Below are 24,605 nucleotides of genomic sequence, written 5' to 3'. Positions count from 1 at the left end.
ATACAACAACGCCCCCTATAGTTCGTTGCGATCGCGAATAGTGTCATTGTTAATCAAATGGATTAAATTAAAAATAAAGTTGTTATTTGTAAAATTTACTACCACTTTAAATATTAAAAAAAATAAATTTCCTGTTTAAAGTGAATAAATATTTTATTTTCACCTATAAAAAAATGTTTAAGTCTTTTTTTTAAAAGATACTTAAACAAGAGAAAAAATGAATTAACGGCTGACATTAAGATTAGTGTTTCGATGAAATACATAAAGCTCATCACGCGATACTGACATCTAATGAAATTCTTGTTGGAACGAATTCCGAGGCTACATATTGAGTTATAATACAGACTGCTCATCACCATGGCAACTACTTCCAAATCATATGTCTAAATCCTTATTTGCTAAAAATACTTATAACAAAAGAAGTTCTTTATACAGTATCCGGAGTTAGTTGGCGGAAAACATCTAAACTTTAAAAGTAAGTTTTAAAATAAAGTTGTTTTGATATATATAATCCCTTGAATTAGAAAATATTGATCATTTGAATTACAATAAATCCTTTCTTTTAAAATTGTCTTAAAACGCTTTTAAGTTTTGCAGTTACGGGAATTTTAAGTATAGGAATAATTAAATTTATTTTTATTCAATTACGTAGATGATAATCGTAATTTTTTTGCATTATTATTAAAATTTTCGATATCGTTTAGTTTTATTTTTTATGAAGAAATAAAATCTGCAATAAATTTGGAAATCTTCAATAAAGTGAAACGCTGTAAATCTTCTGGAATTCTGTAACAAAGTAAGCATGTTTACGAGTAATAGATATATATTTTTGCGCTAGTAGTATACAATATATATAGTAATGTATATAGTAGTATAGCGAGTAATATATATATACTTTATTTAGAAATGCATTGTTTCCAATTTAAGTACAACAGATTTCTTAATCCACCCGTAAGCCGACCCAAAATACGTTTTTGATTCATCGGTTCTGGAATTTTCATATTAAAATTAGTTGGGGGTATTTCCGTATCGTGATCTGCAACGCCAACTAAAATCGCTAAAGCGCCAAGTTGGTTTGAAACAGGAAAAATTAAAAAGAAAAAAAAAAAAAAAACAAGTAGAGGTTTGCCCAAGAGCGGCTACGAGTTATATCCTTCGAGTTATTTTTTTTTTTTTTTTTTTTAACATTATTAAATCTGTAGTTCTATAATAAGTTTTCATACTAACATTTATTGACTTTATTTTAACAAGAAATTTAAACTACAATTAAAAATTTATAAGTAAAAAAAAGAAATACATCGATTCATGAATTTCATAAACAATAGAGTAAAGCATATTTAAATAATTTGCTTGTATATCTGGTCCTGGAAGGAAATAAATTAGAAACCTTATTACCGCATAAAAAGATTGCACTATATTCATAGCAATTCATTATTGTTATATTATGAAAGTTTTCTTTTAAGCTAAAATTGTTCTCTCTTGGAATTAAAATTTAAATCCAAAAAGTGAAGTGTTCTAGGTAATATTTTAAAAAAACCTGTTCAAACCCATCCGAATTGCTTATTTTTTCATTTTAATGTGCAGATATGCCTAGCAGTAACAGCTGTAAACTTACATCAGTTACAAAAATAGCATATTATTCGCACCAAAAGCATTATTCCTTGCGACAACAGTGCCTTTGAAAAACAGCCTGAAGAAAATTATAGTTAAGATCAAAATTTTATTCTTTATATTAATAATATATTACGGTGAACAGGAACATCTTCTTTTTCTAAGGTAAATTTAAAGTAGGAAATAATTGAGTTACCAGTCTTAATCTTGTCGGAAAAGAAAAAAAGAAAAAGAGAGAAATGTAATGTTTAATGGATAAAGGTGAGGAGAAATTACATTTTGTGTCTTCTCCCGACGATATTTATTTTATTTCATTTTAAATAAAAATGACGAGATGATCCCAACATTCTATAATAATATTTTCTTCCTTTTTTTCTGTCTTAGTTTATAATAGTCTTCCGTCTTAGTTACATTTAGTTTATAATATTGTTTGATTTTGTTATTTTTTTTTTTTAAATCCGCATTAATTTTGGAGTTATTAAATCTCAAAATTTCGTTTCTATTCTCCTGTGTAATGCATTTACTAATTGTTTTAAAATCATTATTTTTTTTTGCTGCCGCGTTCTTTTTTTATGTTTAGAGATCGAGATACATTTTTTCTTTTATTGGAATTAGTTCTGGAGTTATTAAATTTTAAAGCTGTTACAGATGTTACAGATGTTACAAATTAGCTGTTACAGATGTCTTTCGTGTCAAGTTAAAACTACGCGTCCGCACCTGGCTAGCACCAACCACAGTTCTAACGTATAATATCCTAATTGTCAGATCATACATTTGATTCCCCTAGCCGTCAGACTGAGAGGTTTTCGTGTTTTTCCTCTCCATGTTACGCAAATGTTAGTTCCGTCAAAAACTCCTCCCCGAAGGCAAATTTCCCCCAATACTTAATCCAGGAGTTCCCTTGTCTTCCGGATAGAATTCAAAATTAGAAGTCTACGGAGTTGAACATTGGAAGCCGTAAACTTAAAATTGGATAAGCTACTCAACGATGATTATAAAATAAAATAAAATGAGAAAGTTTGGGACCCACAGTGGCTCAGGGGTTAGAGCGTCCTCCTCCCATTGTAGTAATACAGGTTAGAAGCCTTGAGGAGGCTGGTGAACATGAATTCCACTCCCGGCCTACCATAATGGTAGATATCAGTGGTAGACGGATCATGGGTTAGAACCCTCTTGCCGTCGGGTTTACCCAGGGAAGTTTTCGTGTCTTTCCTCTCAAGGTAACGCAATTTCGGGTTATTTCCATTAAGAAGTCCTCCATAGGGTAGTTTGCCCCAATGCTTGATCCAGGAGTTCCCTTGTCTTCTGGTTTGGGTTCAAAATTACAAGGCTACGGAGATAACATTGGTAGTCGGAAATTCAGAATTGGGATGGCTGCTCAACTCCGGTTATAAAATTAAAAAAAGAGAAATTTTGATCAGAACGTTTTAACAAGATAATAAATCTCCAGCCAATTTGATAAAAAATTGATTTCCATAATATTTGTGCGGGTTCCTTTTGTTATGATTTTCGAGTTTAATACAAAATTATTTTTGGGAAGAATTTCTTGACTAAGTTGATACATTTTTCGTATAATGAAAACACATTTACGAACATAATTTAATTTTAGCATAAATTCAACTTTGTTGCAGATCCAAAATTTCAATGCAGCCTCAGGAAAACGTCACGAATTCTGCAGTCATCAAAGCAACTTGTTATTGTCCATGTGCTCAACCCAGCAAGGTAATATAACTTTCCTTTTTATTTACCCTATAATACATATCGTAAAATTGCTCGTGTCATATGCTAGTAATATAATTCGGCCTTTTGCAAACAACCGCAGTCAGAGCCCTGTATGCTCTAATCAGCTTCACAATTTCTATGCTTATTGAAATACTTTTTATGCTTCAGAGTAATTGGAGAGTACAGCAATCATAATCTGATTCATATTTAGGCAGTTTGTAATAAGCTCGGAATTTTGAAGACTAATTGTAAATTGCCTTAGTAAAGATTTTATGGCAAAGAGCAACAGCGAATTCAGTAATTCTTCGTATATATCTTTATTAGCTCAAAGATTTATAAATAGATTGTTATAATCCTAAAAACATCAGACAGATTAGAAAATACCAAAGAATTTTTTTAATTACTTTGGCTCATTACAAAATACGGATGGCTTTTTTAAATTAGTAACGATGCATCGTACTTGATAGAAATAAATAACTTGAGCTGTTTTTAAATAATATTGTTACTTCTTTTATAAAAATTACAGACTCTGGGAATATTTTTTACACCAAACCAACCAACTTTAGCCATCGAAGTGCATCTGCTCTGTTGTTGTTATTTCCATGTAATGGAATTTTCCTATTTAATGGAAGAATTCTTATTAGATGGCTTTGGTCTATAACTTTTAATAACTGCCGAAACTCAAAGTTTTAAACAATCACACAATGTAATAATACATTTTTATGAAATTTAGAACTTTTCAAACATTAATTAAAGAGTTTTTAAACAAAGTAGGAAGGAAATTTTAGTATATATATATATATATATACACTTAGAATATATATTAAGCTTGAAAAGAGGCTAGTCAAATTTACACCATTCCTGATGTTTAGAGCCTAGCAATGCAAGGATATACAAAAGATACCCACGTGACGAAAAGAGCCAATCATCACGCGTCTGAAATCTTGGTTGAATGAGGTTTTCAATCCTCTTGTGACGTCACGCGCCTGATGTCAGGCCTCGTAATTGGGGAGAAATGTAACTCTTAGCATAAGTAGTATTGATAAACCATGAATAATGTAATACATTGTTGCAAAAACTTCATTGGCTGTAACTTACTTGTTTTTGATCTTATAAAAGACTGCAAGAGCTTCTTCCAGTACCAGCAGACACATGACAGGTGCAGATCGGAGTGGACAGGCCATTCGAGATTATTGGAAGCGACAGGACTTCTTGGATCAAATCACAGACTATGCTCAGCGGCAAGAGAAAGAACTAATTCGCAATCAGTGGGAACATGAAGCTGAAAGGAAAGCTTTTTACAGCAGGGTACAGTGGGAAATGGATAAGATTAAGGGAAAAATGGAAGAGGACTTGGAAAAACGCAGAAAAAGGTAATTTTATGCACAATGAAGAACGTTTTGAACAGTTGATCAATAATATATTGAAAATGAAAGGTAATTATTAAAAATGCTTTTCAAAGTCCTACGATAATCAAATTCGTCTAGATTTCGGTAATATATGACTTGAATAGGGAGCAGCCTGTTTCGCTTTCTTTACAAATATTTGTCTCAAGTTTCGTTATTATTCGATGTTAGGCTAGAGGTTCAATCAACTCTGTTATGCAACAAGACCTACTTAGAAGGGAACAAGCACGTTTTAAAACTGGTATTTGTTTAGATTTTATACAAAGTTGTAGCAAATATTTATGTTTTGGTTGTGAACGTGGTTAATAGTTGACTTCGCCAAAAGTGAAAAGCGGACTGCTTGTCTATTGGCCTCAACTTAAAATATTACTGAAGATTTTAAGAGAAGATTTTTTTTAGTTATTTTCTCTCTGATTTAATGATTTATATATACAAAGTAACTCAAAATCAAATAATATAAATAGGGAAGGAAGACTAGCTTCCATAAACAATGGACATAATGTAAGCCGGTCCTCCAAGGATTGGAACAGGTCCTGTGTATCAACGAAGAAACTACATATAGGGCCACAGCAGCAGATAATCTTCTTGAAATAAATTTGCAACCATCTCTCCTCGTTAGGCCGCAACACATCCCAGTCTACCTCTTGCAACAATAACCAAACTTATCATGAGTTCATGGATTTCCTTTCCCTTGTGTACTTGCGTATCCAGCCCTACTGATTTCTGGCTCATCTTATAAACTCTTGTGAACCCAGATGATGAACTGATTTGACTTTTGTTTGAGCAATCTGAAATCCTTTTCAAACTCTTTTGAACTAGTAAATTTTCAAATTTTACTAAGTGCAATTTCGTACTGTCTGCATTGAACAATACGTGTTTAACCCTGTCTCTCCACCTGCTCTTTTGAACATCTTTACACAGGGTGAGTTGACTGACAATCTTCAAACCGTACCCCACTCCTGATTCTTTCACCACAGCCCGAACCTTTGCCACTGCCGGACCACTTATTGTTTGAATCTTGGAACTGTTCATATTAAGCAATTAATTACTCTATCCAATCACCTTATGTAAACTTTTTTACCTCAAGCTAGTAATTTTCTTAGGCTAGTACAATTTTCCTACAGGAAATAAGCGGTGCAAGGTTCTCCGTAGCCTTCATATCAGTTCTAGTTATGTATTTAGAGAGCTAGACTTCTCCTATATTGAGAATAAAACTGCATCATAAGATAACAGTATCATTAGGTATAGTAAACCATGTCATAGATCAATAAGAATAAAACAGTGTTAATATTATGGAAAAAAAGCTAGATAATAAACTCGATCTGAATGAGAGAGGGACACTTTTTACGTCTGAAATAGGAACCACCAATTTTTATTGCAGCTTGGACCTCTGTAGAAAGAGTACCTCAATTTGAGCAATAGGTTTTAGCATTTTAGCAGATAATGTTTACTTCAACAATGGATAAATAATTATCATTTAAAGGAAAAAAAATCGAAACAAAACACTGAAAATTGCAATAACTTTCAAACAAATAGGAATTTTAGGAAAAAAAATCTTATTAATTTTATAATTCAAAACAGTTTTATCAGCACGTCAAATTTTAACTGGGTAGTTGTATTACAGCTGATACTAGATCGACATACATAGTTTTTTTACTACAAGTTTAACATTTAACTATTCCTGAACTAATAATCGAATGGTTAAGTTTTTTATTCTGTCTAACTCTCTTGTATATTTTTCTACATGCCTTTGTAATATAAAGTTTCTAAATGTGTTGGATTTCGGCCAGCTAAGAGCACAATGTTAGCACAGAGAAATGAAGAAACATTAGTAAAAGAAGCATTTAAAATTGCAATAATTTTCGAACAAATCAGAATTTCGAAAAAATACTGTGGTTAAGTTTATCAACAAATATGGTCCTTAGCATGCCAAATTTCAACGTTGTAGTTGCATTGCTATCGCCTGTAAAGCGGCCGTATAATATTTTCCCAGATAAATCTAACAGTTAATAATTTTCGAACTATTTATCGAATGTTTTTCATTCTTCCATAGCATTTTTCTACTTACGTTTTTAATGTGAAGTTTCTAAGTCTTGTTAGTCTAAGAATTTTCTATGTTGCTAATCTTTTGAGCAGCAGGGCAAAATGTAACTTTAAGTTGAAGACCTAAGGCATCGACGGCTACTCTAACAATTTATTAAAATAGAGAGATATTATAGTATTCAAAGCAATTTTATAATATTTCCGTATTTTAAACCAATTTCTTTATGTATTGCGTAACGAGCCGTTGTGTCTCCGGGCCTTTCGCCTTCCAATGAGGTGAACCGGACTCGAATCCTAGCGATGATTGGTTGATACGAATTCCGCCCCCGACTCGCACCGACCACAGTGCCGATGTAAATATCCTCAGTGGTAGACGGATCATGGGTTACAGTTCCCTTGCCATCAGGCTAACAGTGAGAGGTTTTCGAGGTTTTCCTCTCTATGTAACGCAAATGCGGGTTAGTTCCATCAAAAAGTCCACCACGCAGGCAGATTTCGTCCAATACTTGATCCAGGAGTTCCCTTGTCTTCTGGATTGGGTTCAAAATAACAAGGCTACGGGATTTGAGCATTAAAAATCGTAAACCCAAAAATTGGGTGGGCTGTCCAATGACAATTACAATATATATTGCGTACCAGCCCTGAAAATCACCACTAGCCACTCGCTGCGTGGCGAGTGAACAAAAAAAAAAAAAAAAAAGAGAAAAAAGTGGTGACTTAAATTCACAACCATGACACTTTTTCTCAACGTAATTTTTTTTTTAAAATTGTTAAATGGTAAAAGTACATCAATGCAGAAAGAGACTCTGAAAAACAATTTTCATTAAAATGTCCAATGTCTTCATTCAAAATTTTGATCCTTCAGAATCCATCAAATTTGTGAAGGAAAGATTCATGTGGAAAGGAGAGTTCGTTAACAATTCCCATATTTCAGAGTTGTAATGTATATATTAAATATATTTTGCCTCCCCAAATATTTCAAAAAAATAATTCAACAACATAAATAAGATAAATATATGGCAAAATTTAGATAAACATACTGACTTTAACTTTTTTTTTTTAAAGTCTTTTGCTTATTTCTAACGTGAATATTTTAAAAAATATAATTTAATCCAAGAAAAAATGTTGTAAAAAGTGGCCATTAAACAAAAAGGACCTATATATGTAAATATCGATCACTGACTCATTAGGTTTGAGGAAAAAGCGGCTACTGAGTCATAAGAGTCTACTGGCTACTAACTGAAAATTTAGTAAGAATTTAGTAATTTAGTTTAAATTTTCAGGTCAATTACGTAATATTTATTGTATGCTAAAGTGGAATGTGTAAAATCGAAGAATCGTGCGAAGGAAAAATATAACTTATCCAAAGTGCCATTTAATATGAAATAAGTGCAGTCTTTCTTTTCGGAATTAGCGATTTAGATTTTAGGAACTTTAATCTAAAGCAAATTACTACGTCCGTTTTCTGCTCGGTGAAATGGTCAGTGATTATTGTTAATTTATTTCTTTTTGTATGGAAATTGAGGTCACCAGAAACAAAAGGTGCGATTATAATGAAATAAGATTTTTCAGTGATCTGGAATTTGATTACAATTGATAGTTTTTGAATGAATTATTTTAGTTTTTTAGGTATGGTTTAAAGATTATAGAGAAGCTGTTTTTCGCTGCACCTGAAAGAATAATTATTTGAAATTAGGACAGTCCTCAATAAAGTGTTGCACGATTTTTAAGACTTAAATAAAAATTATTTTTTTCTTTTGATAAAAATGTAAAACATTTATCAAAATTTTTTTTAACTGATAAAAAATGTGTAATGTTTCTCAAGGGAACGCAAGTCTTTTAAAGTGAAAGTTTTATGATTATTTTTATATTTAAATTGATATGGAAAGTTTTGAGTGCAATCATAAATTGTTTGGCTTGATTTTCAAATATAATCCAATTTAAAAGAAATTCTATTGAGAGCTCCTGCGAAATTGTATTAAAATATGTGAAAGTGAAAAAAAATATAAAAATGTTTCTTCGAATTTGAAATATCTGCAAATTATCTTCAATTTTTATCAACATTTTGAAACAAAATACATATATGCAGAATACATATCTATATACAAAATAAACCTACAGCAGAAATGTTTTAGTGAAATTATAAATGCTTCGCAAAATACATATCTACATACAGAATACATACCAATAACAGAATACATATCTGCATAAGGAAATTTCTTAGAGAAATTATAAATTGTTTGGCTTATTTTTGAATTATAATACAATTTAAAAGAATTTCTATTGATAATTCTTGCGAAATTGTATGATTATATGCAGTAGTGACAAAAAATATAAACATTTTTTCTTTGGAACTCAAATGTCAACAGATTATCTTAAAATTTTATCACTATTCTAAAACAGAATGCATACTACAAAATACACATATAGAGAATACATATCTACCATATTTACATACGGAATACATACCTACAACAGAATACATATCTGCATAAGGAAATTTCTTAGAGAAATTATAAATTGTTTGGCTTATTTTTAAATTATAATACAATTTAAAAGAATTTCTATTGATAATTCTTGCGAAATCGTATGATTATATGCAGTAGTGACAAAAAAATATAAACATTTTTCTTTGGAACTCAAATGTCAACAGATTATCTTAAAATTTTATCACTATTCTAAAGCAGAATACATACTACAAAATACACAAATAGAGAATACATATCTACCATATTTACATACGGAATACATACCTACAACAGAATACATATCTGCATACAGAAATTTTTCAGTGAAATTCTAAATTGTTTGGCTTAATTTTGGATTAAAATCCAATTAAAAAAATTTCTATTGATAATTCTTGTAAAATTTTATAAAAATATGCGAAAGTAACAAAAAATAGAAAATTTTTTCCACGTATCTCAAACGTCAATAGCTTACCTTCAAATTTTATCTACATGTATAAACAGGATTATAAGTGGACACAACGTTTTGTTTTTATTAACTGTGGAGAAAAATAAGATGTTCCACTTTTTTGATGCATTTTTTTTTCGAGAAATAACGCATCAAAAAAGCGGAATGAAAGTTAGGTGAATTCGTTACACTGAAGCCACTACAAAAATTTTTAAATGACACTTTCAGCTATATAATCCTTATAATAATGAAAAATAAGGGGCAAAAAAAAAAATAAAATAGAAAAAAAAAGTCTTTAATAAGAATGGATGAGTTACCTGACTTAAACTTTTTGGAGCTGTCTCTGGCACTGTCGTTTGCAAACAACCAAAAAAGTCAAAAGAGTGTAGATATTTCATCCTTCTCTTTTTGTTATAAGCAGACGATTTTGTTTTGATTTTAAATATTTTGAAAACAAATTTTTTAATACAAAATATTAACCAACACTACAGATTGTCTTTTTTATTATAACTTTTTCGTTAAAATAAATATTCACTTGAAATATACATTCAGAGACTGATTGGCGCATTTTAAACAGAACGATCAAACCAGATGTAGTAAAAATGCTTCCGAAGATTCTTAAAATCATGAATGGTATTTTATTCTTCTTTAAGATTTAATCTTTTTTTGTTTTAATTTTTTTCTGACAGATTTATTTAAAATACTGTTAATAAAATAAATATTAAAAAAAGAATAATGACGTCGTTGATGAAACTATGAACAGGATCTTTCGAATAGTCAACTGTTTAACTATTGTTGACTTTATAGAAGTTGAAGGAATCTTTTGGAGCCTGTAATCGTAGGGAAATCGTGGCATTTGTTAATTCAGAAGCTAATCAGGTTCGACTCACACGCTTACGTCGCTTACAGGTATCCATTAGAATCTGAATTAAATCAAGTGGCTATGCATAATCGCTTTACAACTTTTTGAATTGCGAGTACAACTGGTTGCTGCGGGAGTGCGTTGCTTTTTTTTAATTTTTTTTTACACACTTTATTATGGGATTCCTATTCTATCCATAGTGTTACAACATTATTGTGTAAAAGCTCGATATAACGAGTAGGGCATGGAAGTTCGTTATTACGACCAATTTCCATGTCCCTTTCAATGCTAATATTAAAGATGCAAAATTGCATGTTTATAACTAGTTAAAAATTGCTAGCTTTTCATTAATGCGACAAATTATTTCCAGGGAAATGAATTTCTATGCTGATTCAATAAGCAAGATTACACGAAAAAAAAGGGCTAAATGTAAAACACATTTATATCTGATATGGGCATAAAAATTTGAAAAATTTGCAACATTCCATCTTATTTCTTTTTTACCTATTTAACCTTTTATGTTCATGAAACAAATATGTGTGGGCAACCACCAGGCAAGTTATCTTCCTCTTTTGAAGAGAAAAGATTTCTGCTACGTTTATGGATTCTGCTGTACACAAGGATGTTCCTTTTATTGATTCATATCTAACATGCCTCCTTGTTTTCTTCTTTCTTGATAACTTACTATTGAAATGTTGTAAATGTATTGCTTGTTGTACAATGACTTGAGGTCGCTCCCTTAATGGCATTTATAGAACAATCCTCACCCATGGACACGACACCACCGATAACAAAGGGGACGAGGTAATTGTATCAATTTCATATTTTTTAAACATTAATTGTGTGTGTTTGTGTAACAAGCACTCTAATTCTGGTTATTTCTCTTTTTTTGACAACTCGTTATTATATTCTTCATTCGATGTTATCAGTTAAGTCAAAAGCTACTACATACTATTACACTCGAACTGATATTTTTGTATTAAATATGCATGCTTGCTTATAACGACAAGTTCGTTAAAACGATAATTACATCGGTTATTGTAATTCGTCGCTATAATGGGCTTTTACCGTAGTTTGTTCCATTTCAGGCTTTCAGATCTCTTAAAAGAAGAAGAGGCCGAGTATCTAATAGAAGAAAGTACTTCATTCCATGAAGATCCAGGGGAGAAACAACAGAGAATGCTGGACAGGTACTGTGAGTTAAAAACGCAAAAAGAGAGGAAGAGACAACAAATTGTACTTGAAAAGAAGGAACAGCAGTTTAAGTAAGTAACTTTATAGGGCGTCCCAAAAGATGTGCTTAAACAATAATTTTATTACATTACTTATTTGTAATTTTCTACATATAGTAGTTAAAATATATTTGATTCACTTCAGTTTTCGTAACAGCATACTCTTTTTAGCAATAACTTAACTCGTGAAAAACCAGAAAGTGGTCAAGAAATTTTTTTCCAAATAATTATAACTGTCTAATTTTTTAATAGATAAATCAGCACAATACACATCCTCGCATCTTTGGTCACCCGATATCAAGATTACATATCCATAACCATAAGCGTGCAGCCCAAGGCCTTCAATTCAAAGATTTCTATCTATGGGGAGTTGATTTGTGTCTTATTATATTTCCCCGAAACTTTCAATTCTGCAGATGTTTTCATGTCGTACCTGAGATTAAAAACTGAGATTTTATGACCCATTGGCAAAATGGGCGTTGTTTTGGGGTTTGATGGCGTGCGCACCTTATTTGGACGTCATCACACTTTTCAATTGTGTTCAAGAGTAATAGTAAGCAGTGCGCATGCGTCGTCATTGCATGCCTTGCTATGGCGACCGCTGTCGTTTGATAATTTTTTTAGGAATTCTTTTTTTCACTTTTAATTTCATTATGCATTAAGTTGGTGAGTTTATTTTTGAGATATGGGACCAGAGAGATCCCATCAATACTTCTTGAGTTGTGAATAAAAGAGAATTTCATCATTTGAACGGTATTTTTGTTTTTATTGTTTTAAATAAGAATCAGAAATTCTAACCTACAGTTCAAACTGGATCGTTTTCAATACTAATTCAGGTGAATATCACAAATAATGAGGGTCAAAAAAAAAAAAAAATTAGACAACAACCATTTTTCCAAAGTATAACCTGCGATCGCCTTTCGGCGATCATAATTATTTATTTATTTTATTTTATTTCAATTAATACATATTTTCAATATTTATAGAGTATTAGTTTCAATAATATGGCAGTTTTTTACTGCTGCCAAAAATGAATAAGTATTTTTTCTTCAGTATTTTTTTAAAATTTGTTTCTTGACAGACTAAACTGCGACGAATTGCGGACTGAGCTGAGCAAGAAAATGCAACGGCAAGCAGTTGAGGATGGCAAGAGAATAATCCGGGAAAGACAAGCCGAGTCGGAACAAAAGATTCGAGAAGAGGAACTCTACGAGCAACTATTGAGGATGGATTGCGAGGCAAAGAGGCAGAAAGAAGAAAAAGAAGAAGAAGAAAGAAAAAAGACAGACATCGCATATAGCAGATACATTGAGGATCAGAGGGAAGCTATGAAATCAGAAAAATTGAAGAGATTGAGAGAAAAAGAGGAAGAGGCTGAAATTATGGTATGCACTCAATATACCGTATGCTCAATCTATCCCCAAAACGGCAGACGATTTGAAAACTCTAATAAAGAAAAATTAGACGTGATGGATCAAAGTTTAAAGGCACTGGCGCGGATACTTAGTAGTAACTGTAGTGAATTTAAAAAAAATTCTAGTTGAGAATATAATTATTAAATCGCAAAAAAATTGTTTTTTTTTGTAAAGAGAAATCGATTGTAGATTTGAAATCAGCTACGCAAAGATATCTAAGTTCCGTTCAAATCTCTCATGCAACGGGGAAAAAAATTTCTAAGTGTTATTTATTTTTAATTAAATCGAACGGATTTTCAACTTTAAGAAAAAAAAATATTAATTATCTTTCAAATGGTGGGAAGAATATCCTTTAATTCCATTTTAAGTTGAAATGAAACGCAAAATAAGATTTTATTTCGATTTAAAGTGATAATGAAGTTTAGAATGCTTTCCCTCCTAATTTTGAGACGAATATGCATTAAATTTAAAAGATAAACCGCAGGGTATTGGGAATATGTGTATATTTTTGATAAGCTTATTTGAGCCAAGAACTTGAAAAAGAAATTAGATTTTGACACATTAAATAAATATACTTTTCAGTTGTTTAAATACTTCAACTTATTTTAAATGCTCTTGCCTAAAAATGTTGAAAAAAAGTATGGTACCATTATTAAATGGTTCAGCCACAGAAAGTATTTAAATGGAAACAGGTATTAAAAAAAAATGCGCAACGGACGCAAGAATGCAAAGCAATCTACGTGCAGCTTTGGAAGTTAAATTTCTAAGATCAGAGACAGAGGATTGTTCCATTTCTTTTGGCAGGTGGAGAAAGAAAGTTGTTTTTTAAGGTTGAAGTCCATTCTGAATTGTCCGATCTTCTCTACACTAATACTTTTTAAAGCTATAAGGCCATTGCCCGGTGTTTACTACACTGATGTTTTGAAAGTGAAAGGCATGATCAGGTACAATCTGCACTGATGTTTTTTTTTTTAAGTGAAAGGCCCTTGCCGGTATTCTCTATACTGATTTTTTAATGGTCATTGTCCGGTATTCTATACACTGACTGTTTTTTAAAGGCCACTGTCCGATATTCTCTACACTGACTGCTTCTTAAAGGCCACAGGCCGGTGTTCTCTACACAGATGTTTTTTAAAGACAAAATACCATTGCCCGGCATTCCCTATAATGCCAACTCGAAGCTTTGAAATGTTTTTAATTGAATTTGTTATTTATAAAAGTTTTATATAATTTTCTATTTTCAAATTCTGGTATCGAAAATAAGTTATTTCTGCTGAATGTTTTTCAGTGAAAATGTAGGCATGTTTTTCTCTCCCTTCAGAAGATTAGGAACAATCTCCTACAATAAGGAGGAACTCTTTGTTTTGTAATCATGCTCAGTGATGGAAATACAAAGGAGAATTACTATAGCCAATAATTATTTTTATGGAATTCGAAAATACATAAAATCTAATGTAATTCATAGAAAAACAAAAGTTTTATTATATAAATCTCTTTTAAGATCAATTTTAACACATGCTTGTGAAACCTGTACAGATGAGGTTATGTTGGGTACCTTTTAGAGAAAGGTCTTGTGAAGTATTTTTGGAGGAATTAAAAAAAATGGTGTGTGGTTTGGAAGAACAAATCTAAAGCTTTATCACTCATATAATGAACCTGGCATTATTAACTTTATTAAATGACAAAGAATAAAATGAGCCGGCCACGTTATTAGAATGGATGAAGACAGTACCGCAAAAAGAGTTTTCAATGCCAGACCAGTTGGCACACGGAAAAGAGGCGGGCCGAATTTGAGATGGGAAAAGACCTAGAGAAAGAAATTTTGGTCTTAAAAACTAAAAACTGGAAAACACTAGCCGGAAAACGGTTAGCCTAGAGAAAACTTCTCGAGAAGGCCAAGGCTCAAACTGGGCAGCCGAGCGATTGATGATGATGAATCATGCTCATTGAACCCTGTTTATACAATATAAGAACTGGTTTTGATTTTTTTCATCTCCCCCTTTTCGTTAGTGAGTCGTATGATTTTAACACCGTTCTTGTGTCTTCGTTCTTTAAACATTGATTAGATATTACTAATGTGTATACTTTTTTTAATACCTCATTTTTGATTAGGAGTTTTGGAAATACGCTTTAATTGTAGCGTAATATTTTGTTTTTAACGTTTCAGGCTGAGCAAAAGAGACTCATGGAATTGGAAGAATTGTGTGAAAGAGAGAAAAATAAAAGGAAACAAGAAGAAATGAGGAGGAACTTAGACAGCTGTTTGAGGGAGAAGTTAAAGAAGAAATCAAAAGAAGTACAAGACGATCTGCTTCAAGATCTCTTCTTCATCATGGATGAATCATGGATGGATGTACAAATCATGGATGACAAAGACGAAAAACAAAGAAATGCAAAGAAAGTAAGAGTGCACGATCAATTAGACTGTTTCTTAGTATTGTTTCCATGTATAAATTTTAGTTATCAGATTTTCGACGAGGCACTCAGATTTTCAATTAACACGCATACTTTTAATTAAAAAACAAATTTACTACTGCTTTAATTATTTACCTTCAAATATCTGAACTTTAACTGAATATTTATTTATCATCAGAATATTTTTAGAACAATACTGGTTATTTTTAAATAAATATTCAGTGTTTGCAAAATATCAAGATCCATTAGTTTCAATTTTTTTTTAAATAAAATTTCCTGAAGTAAACCCGAAATCCCTAAAATGACCGACATTTTGAAAGAAAAGGAGATAGAAATACACGTGTTGCCTCATTCTGTTTGGAAAACCAGTTTAATATTATTCAATTTCAAAATTAGTTCCGAAATGTATCAAAAGATGGCACTGCTGACTTGAAAAATTATAACACTATGACGTCTGCTGTATGTCAAACTGTTCTAATTGAAATTTTTGCACAGGCGGTAAAGAATTTTGTCCTCATACTGCACCACATTGTTGCTACAAATGATGGTTATTATGAAAACAGTTTTCAATAGTTAGTATCTGTTAGCAACACCATCTGGTGACGAATAATTTTAAAACTTGATAAAAAGAAGTACGACGGTTTCCTTTGCTGAATGAAGCCAACGTCCATTTCCTTCATGTTCTATTTTTTTTCTATATTTGACACATTTTTGGTGAAAGACTGTCAACAAGTTTATATAAATCTGTGCAGAATTTAATACAGATCAACGTTTTGATACGGATTAACGCTTTTTTCTCCCTTCTCTTTCAGCGAGCTTTGATGAAAGAACAGCAGGAGTATTTGAAGTATTTGAAAGATCAAATGAGGAAGGAAGATGATTTCGAGAAAGAGATTGATAAGCTCTACCAAGATGAATTAGACGAAATCTGGAAAAAGAGGCAGAATGAGTGGGATGAAGAAAAGCAGAAACGAAGACAGCTGGAGCAAGACGTCATGAACGGCATAAAAGAACAAATTCAATCAAACAGTAAGTTTTTTTTAAAAAAACGTTTAATCTGTTTACTGTAACAAATACTATGTGTAATGTTTAATTTTGTCCTTAATAATAGGTTTTCCTTGGTAAAGATTAGGATATTTTTTCTTTTAATCTCTTAAGAGGCTTTTTCAGAAAGTAAACATACTATACCAATGGAAGCAAAGGAAAAGTTTACGAGAGTTTAATGGCAACACGGACTGTAACCTCGGATGTGTCATTTATTCCTTGAGGTCATACGTAATTTTTAGGGTAAATCTTGTTTGAGCAGCAAGTTTTTATAATGTCTGCAAGAGTCCCGTCAGATGTAAAGTACATTCCGTTCTTCATGCAAAAGGGTATGTTTGCAAAAGGTCGTGGAAAAGGTTTCAAAAAGGCATAAAATTTAAAATAAACGCAGGGACTTGCTGACAAGCTGAGTTTGTTTGTTGCATTACAATGCTCTCCTCACACAAAAGCTTCATTAGGAAAATTTTAAATCATCCGCCGTACAGTCCGGATCTTGCACTCATCGACTTTCCCTTATTCTTTTACCTGAAAAAACATCTTGTAGAGTAAAACTTTTACGACGATGATGAAATCATATATGAATTATGATTCCGAAAACATACGGCAAAGTTCTATGACGGAGGAATACAAAAGCTTGTACCCAGACATAAAATATGCTTTGACAATGACAGCAACTATGTCAAAAAATAAGACATGTACTAGTAAGTAATTTCGTAATGTACATTTAACCAGTTAAAATTTTTTCAAGTGAGTATGCAGCGTTGTATCTTTACTGTTCGAAAACGCCCAGTAGATACAAGCTAGGAGTCGTGAATTAATATTTAACTGTTTAAAATTCTGTGCCATTTGTACTTAAAACCGACTTCATTAATTTTTAAATATCGATGGTCAGCTATTTTTCCACCTATGGGTTTAGCTGCCATCTGTTGATTATTTTCGAAAGTAGAAAAAAATGAAGGGCTTTGTTTACACAAATGTGGGTAACAAGATAGGTCCGTGTAAGTTCAAGAAGGTAGGCCAATATAAGGGAGGTATTTTCTCTTGTGCTTTAAGCGTTTGTTCATTCCTTGTCGATTCGATTCTCATGTCTTGTCGATTTTCATGCTCTGTTGCAAGTTAAGAAAAAACCATTATCCCGATGGAGAGAGTCTCTTTGCATCTAAGTACATGCCAAATGGATTAATGGATGAAACGACGTTGCACATACTTTTTTTTTGTTGCTTATTTTCTTACATTGTGCGAAATGTGGAAAGTAAAACTTATTGAATGATTAATTAACAAGTATTAAGAGTTAATAAAAATGATATCTAAAAGTCGTAACAAGTATATACGTCCTTCGGTTTGCATTAAAAGAAAATGATGAAAGAATAATAAATTCTGTGCCTTGCAGACGATTTTCTTTTATAGCGAAACAAAAGTAAAAATTCTCTATCTCGCATTTGATTCGTTCAGGGTATATGATGTGCAATTTTTAGTGGACCAATCAAATCCAATGCTTTTGCAACGCTATATTGTTGTTTCTTTTTCAAGAACGAATGCTCTCCATATTTATCGAAATATGTCGCCAATTCTAGGACTCTAGTCAGATTACGGAACTATAACCTTTTTTTTTCCTTCAATATTTCTATGATATATATCGTAAAAGATAGCATGAATCAAATTTCTGTCTGACGTGTTTAATTTTTAAGAGCTTTTATATTGCTTTGAAGGCATATTAAAATCTTAGCATATTTGTATAATTTGATAGCGAAATAAAACGGAATTATATGCAGTCGTGGTTGATTAATTAAATCCTATACCGTAATGGTATTTTTTTAAACTTGGAATGGAGTTGAGTTATAAACACATAATTTATAAATTCGGTTCATTATAAGCACAGAAGCTTAAGTTTAAGACCAGTTGCAGTATACAAAATCCAGTTACAATATGCAAAATTGTAAACCTTCCTTTCTAAACCCACCTTGCTATCTAAAAATGATCCTAAAAATCGAATTTCTTTTTATAAATCAATATTAATCCCAAAAATATTTTAACATAGCATTACTAGAAAAAAAAAAGACCTAATAAAGGAAGCTAGGAAAATAAAAAGGCTACCAAAATATGACGAATCATTATTGAGATAAGCAGATATTGACATCAAAATTGAAGGAATTATAATATTGTTATTGATTAGGCTGTGGATAAAAGAATATTACTTTAATAAAAGCGAAACCTTACTCTTCGAGATTTTAGTTTTATCAGCTGAATAATTGCGTCAAAATATGTTCACAAGTTTATTAAATAGTACACCTATATATATGTATTTTTTCACATTGAAATATCATATATTTAATTCTGTTTGTCCAATTTTTCCCCATTTGAAATAAATGAATAAATCCAATCTTTTCAAACAGTCTAATCCCTAGAAACTATTTCATTTTTTTATTTACAGTTGAAAAAAGTAAACAAGTTTTTCATTTGAACGAATCATACGCTCAGTTGGTTATGAAAGAAGTTGAAGAAGATAAAAAGAGAAATGCCGAGAAACTGAAATTAATTAGAGAACGAAATGAAAGACATCAAAATGAGCTCCTAGTAAGTTTATTTCGTAAGAACAGTTCTCTTTTTTAGTTCTTTTTCTTCGCATGAATTCGAGAATAACAAACTGTTGTTTGAGACAAAAATTGAGGGAGAAGGATTAAATTAAAGAATTTAAACAGAAATATCGAATAATTTTTATTAGACAAATATAAGTTTTTTTTTTGTCGAGTTATTTTTTACCTCCCATGTGTGACTGATGATGTTTTTGTTGTAATCCAATAACAATTGCATTTTTCTTTTTTACTGGAGCCAAAGATTTAAGGGAATTTAAAGAATTCGTTTTAAAACTTAAAGTTCCTAAGGTTTTAGAAAGAGTTTTGTTTATATTTTATAGTTATTATTAATAATTCTACTTCAGTAGTTCAGATTTGAGTTAATGTTTTTTAGTCTTTTAATGCACGTTGAAAACTTTATATGACAAAAGGAAGATTAAGCTGTCGTTGTAGAATATATTAGTATGCTAATTTTGCTTTGTGTTTAAAACTGATGGTAAAACGAATGCTTTTTGTATTAAGCCTCAAATTAGCGACTTAAGGTGGTAAATGGATTATTAAACAATTCAAAAATAGTCAGGTTTTTTTAAATCTCTAAAGAAAAATATTAAAATTTCCATATTTTAATTGAGTGATGTAGGAAAATTAAGTGGTGAAAAAGAAAATTTGGTTTGTTTTATGAAATAATGGAATATTATTGAAGAGTAATAATCAAGCTTTATTAATTGCGCATAAGCAATAAGTACACAAAACATTAAACTTGGTTTTTCGAAGCTATGTCGCCAAGGAAATTGAAAAATCTCACAGTTTACACATGTGGCAAAATGATGATTTTAAACTATCTGTATACACTTGTCATGAAGAATTACCTGGGCTTTAGAACGGATGGATAACTTAAATATTTCAAAAGTTATTAAACATTTTTTTTAAAAATCGCCAATTTGGCGACATTTTCCACATAGCTGAAAATTATCAAAATCACTGCTTTATTCTCATTCTTTGCAAATTTTTATAAACCCAGATAGTATAGCATCGGAATAAACTTTTAAGCATTAATAAATTAGGACACAATCGCTTCTCATTTCCACTAAACTGTGTGTTAATGCCATTTTCAGAAAAAGCTTAAGAAATGCTAGCTTCAGATTGGCGAAACTTGTCCTAACAGTCTTGAGTAACTTTTGTCAACTCACTGCATTTATGAAAAAAGCTTAGTCTTTGCAACAAAGCATCATTTCATATGATGGCGAGGCCTTCGAGAAACAACTTTCATGCAAGGCAACAACACAAAGAAGGCAAGAAAAGAACACAGGAAACAAAAAAGACTAAAAGAAAAAACAAAACGAAAAAATTAATAAAAAATGAAAAAAATAAATAAAAAATTAAGAATCTTAAAAAAATAATAAAATAAGTTTTAAAAATTAAATGCATGGAAGATTCTGTTTTCAAGTTTTCCAATCCCGCGTTTATGCAAAGAAAGCGATTTTCTATGGTCTTTTTTGCTGACTATTTACGCACTTGCTTGTACGCATTTCTTCCAACCTAAAAATGCTCAAATCGAGTCACTTACTTCTATCATCCATTCCTAGTGCACTTCAGCATCCAAATAGAGTCTCGGTGCTGCCATCTAGTGTGGCAGAAACTAGACGTCCAAATTAACATGACCAACGGTATCTCACCCATTGTGGTGGTCCTGAAAGAGTGGATACCACCTCTGGTGAACGCACTAGGTCTGCTCATTGGCAAGACCGATTGTGCAGCTCATTGGAAATAAAAAAAATAAAAAAACTTCTATCATCCATTGAGATCTTCGGAATCTAATAGCTTTATCATAAATGAATGTTATAGAATTTAATGACTAAAATGAGAACTTTTCCTGAAAAATCTCATTTTTTTTTAAAAAAAATGTCGATTACATGCTTCATCCATTTTCAAAAGCAATTTTTTTTAAACTCTCAATTTTTTTTTTATTAAATTTTTTTATTGTTTTATTCACTATTCTTTTTTGTGTCCTGTATTCTTCTTTTATCTTTATGACGTTATGTTTACCTCCTCGGAATAAATTTCTTTGCCGAAGCTCGATTGTGAACGAGAAACCTTTTAAGGGCTCTCCGTAAATGAAGTCAGACTTTTTTTTCAGGTATTTTTAACTTTTTTTGCCACAAAAGATCGCACTTTTACCATACTTCGACCCCTTACCTTATAAATGTCACTCTACACGACGTAAATAACACTTGTAATGTAGAAAGAAAGTACGGTGTTTTAGACTGCATTTCAAATGTTATTTTTTACTTTATGAGTTTTAATGGCATATGTGAACATGGAAATATATATAAGTGCACATATTTTGCATGGAATAGGGAACACTGGATGTTCAAAAAAAAGTGTAAATTTTAATCGATCATTTTCTAATTTTGATGGAAAATTAGTAGCATTGATAGAAGTCTGTACACAATGTTTTAGAAGAAAAGTAATATTTAGTTTTAAAGTTATAGCTAAAGGTATTTGTTTTTAAAAGTTGATTAAAAATTCAAAAAGCTCCTTGCGAACGAATTTTAAATTTTTTAAATTAAATATTTACCCAAAAACGCTGTTTATAGGTATTTAAATAAATTTAAGTGATTATGGTAACCATGTAAAAATAAAATGTACCTGGTTATTAAATGTTTATTTTGTTAAAAATTTTTCTTCTTCAAGAAACAAGCTTCAATTATGTTTGATTAATTATTAAAAAAATGAATTAAAAAATTGAATTAATGAAATGAATTTAAAGTTAAACAAGACACATCTGAATTTTTTTTTATGAAATAAAAACTGGTGCGCAAGGAGCTTCTTCGAGTTGTGAGAGCATTAAAAAAATTCCTTTACGAGAATAAGCAACTTTGTAGATGAGAATATTGATGTATGGGCCTTTACAAATTCACAATCTTATAACTCGGTAAGAAAAACTGCGATTTAAGCACTTTTTGTTGCACATTACTTAATAAAGTGTGATTTTTTTCAATATCTCGAAAACCAAATAATGGATTTTTTTAAAGGATTTTTCTCATTCTGAACGTCTAGTATCCCCTCAAGGTATATATCTATATCATTTTTTTTTCTTAATGTGCGGTTTCAACCTTCTTGCTATCCTCCACCTTGTCACCATGAAAATTACACCCCTATGCACAATATTATTTGTAGACGACCCCGAAAGTAATTTCATTTAAGAAAATTTGAAAAAAATATGTATATGCCGTACGTTAGTTAAAAAATTCGGATCTTTATAAACAGTCACTATAGTTTCACTTGCTAGGCTAATTAAAAAAGTCTTCGGTAATTTCTGCCCAGTCTAACATATTATTTCAGGCTTATAAAAATCAGCCTATATGCCTTTAGGCTGATTCAAACATTTGCTTTATCAGCTTGACAGTACAGCTAATAGGTAGTTAAACAGTTTTATGATTAGTTAACTAGGTAGTTCTATAAATAGGTAAGCAATGATAATTAGGTAGTTAAATAGTTATGTTTTCGAATTAACCTAAATTTATTTGGGTTCATTACAAACGGCCGAAAGTAAACCAGGATAAATTTTTAATTGCGTGTATCTGGTCTCACTACATTTACAGAGTTGCCAACTGCTCCGGACACGCCAAAATAATTAAAAAAATGGTAAATAACTACAAAGTAAATTTTGCAAATATTTGACAATGTTTGCTTGCTTTTTAAAAGATATAGCATGACAAAAAAGTACTTAAAAGTGGTGAATTATATAAGCCTACGAATTATTTAAAAATAGTGGTGGATAAAAATCTGCTAAATTGAACTTATTAAACCAAGAATCACAATTGCTAAACTACCACTTTAAAATATATATTTGCAGTCCGGAGCAAGTTGGCATCTATGCATTTAACCTAAAAGTGTTAGACTGATTAAAAAGTATAGGAAATTTATCTAATAAACCTGGCCTATTGTGAAACAAGGACAACGATTGCGAAGAGTCCAATTTTTCCAATTGACCAAACAAGTGTCTTTTTTTATGTATTTTTTCTTTCAGAATCAAATCCGAGAAAAACAAGAGCGATTGAAAGAGGAGAAGAGGTTGATTGATATGGAATTGGAAGTAGCTCGTTGCGATAGAGAAGATGAAGAGGCCAAGATTCAAAAATTGCTTTCAGACATGAAGATAGATCATGAACATCCATATCGAATGAGCAGGAAAGGGCACAATGATGCAAATAACTGTTGTAGTGTCTGTAATAATCGCAATGACTGTAATTGTTTCAGTGCATGTAATTGTTGCAGTGTCTGTAAATAAGATGATAAAAAATCTCTAATAAGTGAACTGATTAATATAATCTAAAATTTTAAATTAGTAACTTATCATCTGTCCTAAAAATAACCGATTATGGGAGAAGCCAACCAAGGATAAACGGCAGAAATGGAAGTGTCCGGTTTTCTGCATCACGCTTTGGAAACCAGCTATTTATTTCTATCAAAATATAAAATTAATTGCAAAGTTCGTCTTCAGATGGTGCCACTAAGTGACAAATACTGAAAGAGATTTGAAACTAATCACCGTTTGCAGTAACAGCGTGATGGTGTTGCCTGAAAACAAAATCAACAAAAAGTCCGTGAAATTATCTTAGTTGGCTTGATCTGACAAGCAACAAAAACATTGTTTTTTTCTCAATATGCAGCACCATCTATTAACGAACTTTGTAACTGATTTTAAAATTTAGAATAAAATTAACTTATTTCCTCAGCAAATTTACATTTCAAACAAACTAACATTTTTCATAAATTTATTTTTAAGAACGTCTAATTTCATTTTTATTACCCTCAGTAGTTTACAGGGTTCACACGGTGTTTAAAAAAGTTAAAAAATGCAGTGCCTTTTTCATTGTTGCAATTTTACTGTTAATAGCTTTAACTTTTAAATTAATATATCAAAGCTGAAAATTTGCATCAATTTTCATGCACTTGGAGTTATTATATAGTGGTGATAACGAATGTTCTAATATAATTACATTTTGATACCACTTTTAAATTCTTTAACACACAGTAAGAACTTTGAATTTGGAAATATTAGTTATTTAACAATATGATCAAAGTTTTGAAAAAAACCAATAAAAAAAACATAAAAAGACGAAGAGCGAGATTTAACAGTACGGTTTGCTGCGTTCTGCTAAAGAAACTAGATGTTTGTTTTTGCAGGATACAAAGTAGACAAAACATGGGACTGCTTTTTTCAAAAAAATAATAAAACAATATTTTTACAAGTTAATATTTCAACAAGTTAAGTTTAACTGATCCTGTGAGGAGTAAATAATTAGACCTCTAAGCAGAATGCAGCAAACTATCTCCCCCAGGTTTTTTTCTTTAAATTCGAT

The 24,605-nt window shown here is 31.1% G+C and overlaps 1 protein-coding gene across 2 annotated transcripts; it reads left to right on the top strand.

Annotated features, from left to right (window-relative positions):
- Nucleotides 1–357: 357 nt before the first annotated feature.
- LOC107455158 (cilia- and flagella-associated protein 53) lies at nt 358–24,359 on the top strand. 2 transcript variants are annotated; one of them, XM_071186794.2, is made up of 9 exons: nt 358–475; nt 3,243–3,333; nt 4,453–4,706; nt 11,646–11,822; nt 12,871–13,174; nt 15,372–15,605; nt 16,432–16,648; nt 19,095–19,237; nt 23,270–24,359. In XM_071186794.2, exons 2-9 carry the CDS (start codon nt 3,256–3,258, stop codon nt 23,528–23,530), a joined length of 1,668 nt encoding a protein of 555 aa, XP_071042895.2. In that variant the 5' UTR covers nt 358–475; nt 3,243–3,255; the 3' UTR covers nt 23,531–24,359. The 2 variants fall into 2 exon arrangements, with proteins under 2 accessions (XP_071042895.2, XP_015928114.3); XM_016072628.4 differs by lacking the exon at nt 358–475 and adding an exon at nt 490–796.
- The last annotated feature ends 246 nt before the right edge of the window (nt 24,360–24,605 follow it).

Source organism: Parasteatoda tepidariorum, chromosome 9 (genome assembly GCF_982258835.1).
Source record: "Parasteatoda tepidariorum strain Cologne lab strain chromosome 9, Ptep-v5.0, whole genome shotgun sequence".
In the NCBI taxonomy this organism is placed as follows: Eukaryota; Metazoa; Arthropoda; class Arachnida; order Araneae; family Theridiidae; genus Parasteatoda; species Parasteatoda tepidariorum.
This window is presented reverse-complemented; position numbering and strand designations above follow the sequence as displayed.

What these genes read in the sequence shown, in the direction of transcription:
- LOC107455158 (XM_071186794.2), top strand. Translation starts at nt 3,256, where the DNA reads ATGCAGCCTCAGGAAAACGTCACGAATTCTGCAGTCATCAAAGCAACT. An exon ending in AAGAAGGAACAGCAGTTTAA is followed by an intron (nt 11,823 to 12,870) that starts GTAAGTAACTTT and finishes GTTTCTTGACAG; the next exon opens with ACTAAACTGCGACGAATTGC. An exon ending in AGAACAAATTCAATCAAACA is followed by an intron (nt 16,649 to 19,094) that starts GTAAGTTTTTTT and finishes TTTTATTTACAG; the next exon opens with TTGAAAAAAGTAAACAAGTT.